The 9,496-nt window shown below is 40.4% G+C and overlaps 1 protein-coding gene across 1 annotated transcript in view; it reads right to left on the bottom strand.

Moving 5' to 3' along the window:
• The window catches only part of LOC139750933 (kinesin heavy chain-like), a 442,650-nt gene that overhangs the window by 157,723 nt on the left and 275,431 nt on the right, over positions 1 to 9,496 (bottom strand). Inside the window, exon 10 of the mRNA XM_071665845.1 lies at positions 3,715 to 3,921. Within this exon, the coding sequence (XP_071521946.1) occupies positions 3,715 to 3,921 (207 nt within the window). The remainder of the gene's footprint in view (positions 1 to 3,714; positions 3,922 to 9,496) is intronic.

Below are 9,496 nucleotides of genomic sequence, written 5' to 3' on the forward strand. Positions count from 1 at the left end.
CTCTCTACCTCTGACACTTATATTCTCTTTGTCAATCTTTTCTCTCATTCTCATGTGTACAAACCATTTCAACACACCCTCTTCTGCTCTCTCAACCACACTCTTTTTATCATAACACATCTCTCTTACCCTTTCATTACTTACTCGATCAAACCACCTCATACCACATACTGTCCTCAAACAATTCATTTCCAACACACTCACCCTCCTCTGCACAACCCTAACTATAGTCCATGTCTAACAACCATATAACATTGTCGGAACTACTATTCCTTCAAACATAACCATTTTCGCTCTCTCAGATAACGTTCTCAGTTTCCACACATTCTTCAACGCTCCCAGAACCTTTGCCCCCTCCCACTCCATGACTCACTTAGGATCCCATGGTTCCATCCGCTGCTAAATCCACTCCTAGATATCTAAAACACTTCACTTCCTCCAGTTTTTCTCCATTCAAACTTACCTCCCAATTTACTTGTGCCTCAACCCTTGCTCTTATTCACATTTTCTCTCAACTTCCTTCTTTCACACACTAAACCAAACTCAGTCACCAGCTTCTGTAGTTTCTCATCCAAATCAGTCTCCAGTGCTGTATCATCAGCGAACAACAACTGATGCACTTCCAAAGCCCTCTAATCCACAACAGACTGCATACTTGCTCCTCTCTCCAAAACTCTTGCATTCATCTCCCTAACCACCACATCCATAAACAAATTAAACAGGTATGGAGACATCACGCACCCCTGCCACAAATCGACATTCACTGGGAACCAATCACTTTCCTCTCTTCCTACTCGTACACATGCCTTACATCCAAGATAAAAACTTTTCACTGCTTCTAGCAACTTACCTCCCATGTCATATACTTTTAAAACAAACACATATACATACACAGACATATACATATATACACATGTACATATTCATACTTGCTTACCTTCACCCATTCCCAGTGCCACCCTGTCCAACAGGAAACAGCATCACCACCACCTGCATCAGCAAGGTAGTGCTAAGAAAACAGACAAAAATGGCCATGTTCGTTCACACTCAGTCTCTAGCTGTCATGTGTAATGCACTAAAACCACAGCTCCCTATCCACATCCAGGTCCCACAAACCTTTCCATGGTTTACCCAAAATGCTTCATATGCCCTGGTTCAGTCCACTGACAGCATGTCGATCCCGGTATCCCACATTCTTCCAATTCACTCTATTCCTTGCATGCCTCTCGCCATCCTGCATGTTCAGGCCCTGGTCACTCAAAATCTTTTTCACTCCATCCTTCCACCTTCAATTTGGTCTCCCACTTCTTCTTCCCTCATGTCTGACACATATATCCTCTTTGTCTTCTTTGTCAACCTTTCCTCACTCATTTTCTCTGTATATCCAAACCATTTCAACACATCCTCTTTTGCTCCCTCAGTCACACTCCTCATTACCACACATCTCTCTTACACTTTTTTATTTACTTGAGCAAACCACCTCACACCACATATTGTCCTCAAACATTTCATTTCCAATACATCCACCCTCCTCTGTACAACCCTATCCATAGCCCATGCCTCGCAACCATATAATATTTTTGGAACTACTATTCCTTCAGACATACCCATTTTTGCTGTCCAAGATAACGTACACTCTTTTCACACATTTTTCATCACTCCCAAAACCTTCACCCCTCCCCAACCCTCAGACTCACTTCCACTTCCATGGTTCCATTTGTTGCTAAGTTCACTCCCAGATACCTACAACACTTCACTTCCTCCAATTTTTCTTCAAATTTATATCCCAGTAAGTTGTCCCTAAACCTTGCTCTTCTTCACATTTACTCTCAACTTTCTCCTTTCTGACACTTTTCCAAACTCAGTCACCAACTTCTGCAGTTTCTCACTTGAATCAGCCACCAATGCTGTATCTTTAACAAGCAACTACTGACTCATTTCCCATGCGTTCTCATCCCCAACAGACTGCATGCTTACCCCTCTCCAAAACTCTTGCATTTATGTCACTAACCACCCCATCCACAAACAAATTAGACACCTATGAGAACATCGCACACCCCTGCCACAGACTGACCTTCACTAGGAACCAATCACTCTCCTCTCTTCCTACTCATACACATGCCTTACATCCTTGGTAAGAACTTTTCACTGCTTCTAGCAGCTTACCTCCCACACCATATACTCTTAAGACCTTCCACAAAGCATCTCTATCAACCCTATCATATTTCTTCTCCATATCCGTAAATGCTGCATACAAATCCATGTTGGAAAGGATCACAATTTTGTGCGTGATCAAGATATTCCTGAGAGTCCACGGGAAATATGAAACACAATAAGTTCCCAAGTACAGTTTCATGTAATAATCACATCATCAGGGAAGACACAAGAGAGAAGCATAACAGTCAGTTGATATACATCGAATAGACGAAGCTAGGACGCCATTTGGTAAACATGTGATTGTCCAAGACAGACAAAGAGCGTTCATAAGCTTATTTTACAAATTTTATCAACAATAAAGTTATCTAATTTGTATAGACCATCACTAATATTAAGATTACCATACTTTGTGTATTCAATAATAGAAGATTCAATGACATTTCTCGTGGTAATAAAGTTAGAGTTAATAACTGAAATGGCATTACTCCAAGAATCTCTTTGTTCTCCCTTTTAATAATAATATTATTTTACTTCCCACGTTGCTCAAATCCTTTAATGTAAATGTTGCCTTCAGCAACAATAATATATTTATTCATCTATTTTGCTTTGTCGCTGTCTCCCACGTTAGCGAGGTAGCACAAGGAAACAGACGAAAGAAATGGCCAACCCACCCACATACACATGTATATACATACACATCCACACATGCAAATATACATACCTATACATCTCAACATATACATATATATACACACAGACATATACATATATACACATGCACATAATTCATACTGTCTGCAACAATAATAGTACAAAGAATATCTTAATCAAGAATTCACCAGAAAATTCTCCTGGATGCATCTATAAAGTGCCATGTAGAAATTGTGATAAGTTCTATGATGGGCAGACTGGTAAGGATCTTTGTTAGACTTAAGCAACAGAAATATAGTATAAGAATGGGACAAGAATTAAATGCCTTGTTTAATCATGTTAAAAGCTATGATCATTGTACTGACTGGAGTAATGCCATCTCAGTTATTAACTCTAACTCTATTACAATGAAAAATATCATTGAATCTTCTATCATTAAATACACAAAGAATTATAATCTTAATATTAGTGATGTTCTATACAAATTAGATAACTTTATTGTTTATAAAATTTGTAAAATGATAAGTTTATGAACGCTCTTTGTCTGTCTTGGACAATCGCATGTTTACCAAATGGCGTCCTAGCTTCCTCTCTTTGATGTATATCAATTGACTGTTATATTTCTCTCTTGTGTCTCCCCTGATGATGTGATTATTACAAGAAAGTGCACTTGGGAACTTATCATGTTTCATTTTCCCCGTGGACTCATAGGAATACAAATCCATCTTTTTCCAAGTATTTCTCATACCCATTCTTCAAAGCAAACAAAGTAATACATTTGCAAACTAATCCAATCACAAATATGCAAATGAATCTACTTATAAATAAAACTGCTTTTCCTTCTGAAGGCAAGCTCTAGGAAATCATGTCCTTACTAATAAAACTACTATATTTCTAATTCTGTACCTGCTTCTGACCAAGTTCCTCTGTTAAAGACTCATTTTCCTTGCTCTTGCGTTCTACCTCTTCTGTCTTCTGGTCATAGTTGACAGCCAACTCTTCAAGCGCCTGTAATACTTCTTTCACTTCTTCTTTGGCCTTCTCATTTTCGTTAGAAAGTCGAGTCATCTCTGACTGTAGAAGCTCATAGTCGCGCCTTGTTGAAGATATCAACTGAAAAATAAAAAAAAACACCAATATATGAAGAATGATATAAAAACAGGATATATTTTCCAATCCCCACAAGAGATTAAAATGACCAGCTGCATTCAAGATAACTGAACTTATATATCTTTTCAACCATTAAAAGAAAAATGATAAAAGGCCTATGTCTCATGGACTCCTTGGCGTACCTATTAGTGTTCCTGACCATGATGCATTCATGTGTTCCCAAGGAACAAGCACATGCTCGAATACTAGTTACAGCAGCCAGTCCAAAGTCATACCTGCAGTTCATTCACCCATTGGGATTGCTCAATAAATTGGGTACCTGGTTTAGGAAAGTCTTGGAAGCAAAGTGAGGGGTTGGAAGGAGTAACGCTACTCCTGAAGCAGGAGTTGTGGGAGTATGTGATAAGAGTGTAAGAAAGTATATGGGTAAAACTGAAAGTGGATAGAGATGGGCAATTATTGGTGCTTATGCACCTGATCATGAGAAATATCATGAGAGAATCCAAGAGAGTGTGTCAGCAGCTTTGATGCAAGAGACCGGGTATCAGTGATGGGCGATTTAAATGCAAAGGTGAATAATATGGCAGTTAAGGGTATAATTGGTGTACATGGCATATTCAGTGTTGTGAATGGAAATGGTGAAGAGATTATGTGTTGAAAAAAGACTGGTGATTGGGAATACCTGGTTTAAAAAGTGAGATACAAAAGTACACGTATATGAGTAGGAAAGATGGTGAAAGGGCATTAATTGATAGGCATGTAAAAGAGAGACTTTTGGATGTTAATTTGCTGAGAGGGGCAGCTGGAGCGATGTCTGATTACTATCTTGTGGAGGCAAAGGTGAAGATTTGCTAAGGTTTTCAAAAAAGAAGAGAGAATGTTGGTAAGAAGAGAGCAAGCTTGGAAAGGACACTTGTATGAGGAAGTACCAGAAGAGATTCCGTGTACAATGGCAAAAGAGAAGAGGAAATGAAGTGAGCGAGTGGATGGGAACGGGATGTATTTAGGGAAGTAGTGTTGGCATGTGCAAAAGATGCATGTGGTATGAGAAAGGTGGGAGGTGGGCAGATTAGCAAGGGTAGCGAGTGGTGGGATGAAAAAGTAAAGTTGTTAGTGAAAGAGAAGAGTTTTGATGATACTTGCAAGAAAGGAGTGCAAATGACTGGGAGATGTATAAAAGAAAGTGGCAGGAGTCAAGAGAAATGTGCAAGGGTTGAAAAAGAGGGCAAATGAGAGTAGGGGTGAAAGAGTATACTTAAACTTTAGAGAATAAAAAGATGTTTTGGAAGGAGGTAAATAAAGTGCGAAGGACAAGAGAAAGAGTGGGGAAGAAATAAAGTGTAGTGATGAAGTGAGGAGATGGAATGAGTATTTTGAAGGTATGTTGAATATCTTTGATGACAGACTGGCAGACGTAAGGTGTTTCCACCAGGGTGGTGTGCAAAGCGAGAGAGTCAGGGTAGTGTGTGGAGTGAGAGAGTCAAGGAGAATGGTTTGGTTAAAGAGAAGAGATAGTGAAAGCTTTCCAGAAGATGAAATCTGGAAAGGTGACGGGTCTGGATGGTATTGAAGTAGAATATATCAGGATGGGGGAGACTGTGTTATTGATTGGTTGGTAAGGATATTCGATGCATGTATGGATCATGGTGAACTTGCCTCCGACAGAATATATCCCTTCCACAGAGCATCTCTATCAACTCTATCATATGCCTTCTCCAAATCCATATATCTATTATACTTTGTCGCTCAAATTACAGAGGTATAAGTTTGTTGAGCATTCCTGGGAAATCATATGGGAGGGTATTGACTGAGAGGGTGAAGGCATGTATAGAGCATCAAATTGGGGAAGAGTAGTGTGGTTTCAGAAGTGGTAGAGGATGTGTGGATCAGGTGTTTTCTTTGAAGAATGTATGTGAGAAATACTTAGAAAAGCAAATGGATTTGTATGTAGCATTTATGGATCTGGAGAAGGCATATGATAGAGTTGATGGAGATGCTCTGTGGAAGGTATTAAGAATATATGGTGTGGGGGTAAGTTGTTAGAAGCAGTGAAAAGTTTTTATCAAGGATGTAAGGCTTGTGTACATGTAGGAAGAGAGGAAAGTGATTGGTTCTCAGTGAATGTTGGTCTGCGGCTGGGGTGTGTGATGTCTCCATGGTTGTTTAATTTGTTTATGGATGGGGTTGTTAGGGAGGTGAATGCAAGAGTTTTTGATAGAGGGGCAAGTGTGCAGTGTTGTGGATGAGAGAGCTTGGGAAGTGAGTCATTTGTTGTTCGCTGACGATACAGCACTGGTGGCTGATTCGGATGAGAAACTGCAGAAGCTGGTGACTGAGTTTGGTAAAAAGTGTGAAAGAAGAAAGCTGAGAGTAAATGTGAATAAGAGCAAGGTTATTAGGTAAAGTAGGGTTGACGGACAAGTCAACTAGGAGTTAAGTTTGAATGGAGAAAGACTGGAGGAAGTGAAGTGTCTTAGATATCTGGGAGTGGATTTGGCAGCGGATGGAACCATGGAAGGCGAAGTGAATCATACGGTGGGGGAGGGGGGCGAAAGTTCTGGGAACACTGAAAAATGTGTGGAAGTCGAAAACGTTATTTTGGAAAGCAAAAATGGGTATGTTTGAAGGAATAGTGGTTCCAACAATGTTATATGGTTGCGAGGCATGGGCTATAGATAGAGTTGTGCGGAGGAGGGTGGATGTGCTGGAAATGAGATGTTTGAGGACAATATGTGGTGTGAGGTGGTTTGATCAAGTAAGTAATGAAATGAAAGAGTAAGAGAGATGTGTGGTAATAAAAGGAGTATGGTTGAGAGAGCAAAATAGGGTGTTTTGAAATGGTTTGGTCACATGGAGAGAATGAGAGAGGAAAGATTGACAAAGAGGATATATGTGTCAGAGGTGGAGGGAACGAAGAGAAGTGGGAGAACAAACTGAAGGTGGAAAGATGGAGTGAAAAAGATTTTGAGTGATCGTGGCCTGAACATGCAGGAGGGTGAAAGGCGTGCAAGGAATAGAGTGAATTGGAACAATGTGGTATACTGGAGTCGACGTGCTGTCAATGGATTGAACCAGGGCAAGTGAAGCGTCTGGGGTAAACCATGGAAAGTTTTGTGGGGCCTGGATGTGGAAAGGGAGCTATGGTTTCGGTGCATTATACATGACAGCGAGAGACTGAGTGTGAACAAATGTGGCCTTTGTTGTCTTTTCCTAGCGCTACCTCACACAGCTGCGGGGGAGGGGGTTTCCATTTTATGTGTGGCAGGGTGGCGATCGGAATGAATAAGGGCAGGCAGTATGAATTATGTACATGTGTATATGTCTGTGCGTGTGTGTGGAAAGGTGCGTGAAGGTGGAAAGATGGAGTGAAAAAGATTTTGTGTGATCGGGGCCTGAACATGCAGGAGGGTGAAAGGAGGGCAAGGAATAGAGTGAATTGGAGCGATGTGGTATACAGGGGTTGACGTGCTGTCAGTGGATTGAATCAAGGCATGTGAAGCGTCTGGGGTAAACCATGGAAAGCTGTGTAGGTATGTATATTTGCGTGTGTGGACGTGTGTATGTACGTGTGTATGGGGGTTGGGCCATTTCTTTCGTCTGTTTCCTCGCGCTACCTCGCAAACGCGGGAGACAGCGACAAAGTATAAAAAAAAAAAAAAAAAAAAAAAAAAAATATATATATATATATATATATATATATATATACATATATATATACATATATATATACATATATATAATATATATATATATATATATATATATATATATATATATATATATATATATATAATATATATATATATATTCTATACGTTTAGATGTATAGGTATGTATATGTGCATGTGTGGACGTGTATGTATATACATGTGTATGTGGGTGACTTGGGCCACTCTTTTGTCTGTTTCCTTGCACTATCTCGCTAACGCAGGAGACAGCGACAGTATAATAAATATAATGAATAAAAAATATATATATATATATGGTTCTGGAGAAGGGATATGACAGAGTTGATAGAGATGCTCTGTGGAAGGTATTAAGAGTATATATGGTGTAGGCAAGTTTCTAGAAGCAGTGAAAATTTTCTATTAAGGATGTAATGCATGTGTATGAGTAGGAAGAGAGGAGAGTGATCGGTTCCAAGTGAATGTCAGTTTGCGGCAAAGGTGTGTAATGTCTCCATGGTTGTTTAACTTGTTTATGGATGTATTTGTTAGGGAGGTGAATGCAAGAGTTTTGGAGAGAGGGGCAAGCATGCAGTCTGTTGTGGATGAGAGGGCTTGGGAACCGAGTCAGTCGTTGTTTGCTGATGATACAGCACTGGCGGCTGATTTGGGTGAGAAACTGCAGAAGCTGGTGATTGAGTTTGGCAAAGTGTGTGAAAGAAGAAAGCTGAGAGTAAATGTGAATAAGAGCAAGTTATAAGGTACAGTAAGGTTGAGGGACAAGTCAATTGGGAGGTAAGTTTGAATGGACAAAACCTAGAGGAAGTGAAGTGTTTTAGGTATCTGATAGTGGATGGAACCCCAACTCTCATTTGCCCTCTTTTTCACCTCTTGCACCTTTCTCTTGACCTCCTGCCTCTTTCTTTTATACATCTCCCAATCATTTGCATTATTTCCCCACAAAAATCATCCAAATGACTCTCTCTTCTCTTTCACTAACAATCTTACTTCTTCATCCCACCACGCACTACCCTTTCTAATCTGCCCACCTTCCATGCTTCTCATGCCACAAGCATCTTTTGCACAAGCCATCCCTTCTTCCCTAAATACATCCCATTCCTCCCCCAGTCCCCTTACGTCCTTTGTTCTCAACTTTTTCCATTCTGTACTCAGCCTCTTCTGGTACTTCTTCACACAAGTCTCCTTCCCAAGCTCACTTACTCTCACCACTCTTTTCTATATATAGGGGATAGAGAAAGAATACTTCCCACACATTCCTCAGGTGTCGTAGAAGGCAACTAATGGGGACAGGAGAGGGGGGCTGGAAACCCTCCCATCCTATCTTAACTTTCTTAAATGGGAAACAGGAGCAGGAGTCACGCAGGGAGTCCTCATCCTCCTCGAAGGCTCAGATTGGGGTGTCTAAATGTGTGTGGATGTAACCAAGATGGGGAAAAAAAGGAGAGATAGGTAGTATGTTTGAGGAAAGGAACCTGGATGTTTTGGCTCAGAGTGAAACGAAGCTCAAGGGTAAAGGGGAAGAGTGGTTTGGGAATGTCTTGGAAGTAAAGTCAGGGGTTAGTGAGAGGACAAGAGCAAGGGAAGGAGTAGCACTACTCCTGAAACATGTGTGGTGGGAGTATGGGATATTGTAAGAAAGTAAACTCTAGATTGATATGGGTAAAGCTGAAAGTGTATGCAGAGAGATGGGTGATTATTGGTGCAAATGCAACTTGGCATGAGAAGAAAGATCATGAGAGGCAAGTATTTTGGGAGCAGCTGAGTGACTGTGTTAGTAGTTTTGCTGCACGAGACCAGGTTATACTGATGGGTGATTTCAATGCAAAGGTGAGAAATGAGGCAGTTGAGGGAATAATTGATGTACATGGGGTGTTCAGTGTTGTAAATGGAAA

Source organism: Panulirus ornatus, chromosome 10 (genome assembly GCF_036320965.1).
Source record: "Panulirus ornatus isolate Po-2019 chromosome 10, ASM3632096v1, whole genome shotgun sequence".
Lineage (NCBI taxonomy): Eukaryota > Metazoa > Arthropoda > Malacostraca > Decapoda > Palinuridae > Panulirus > Panulirus ornatus.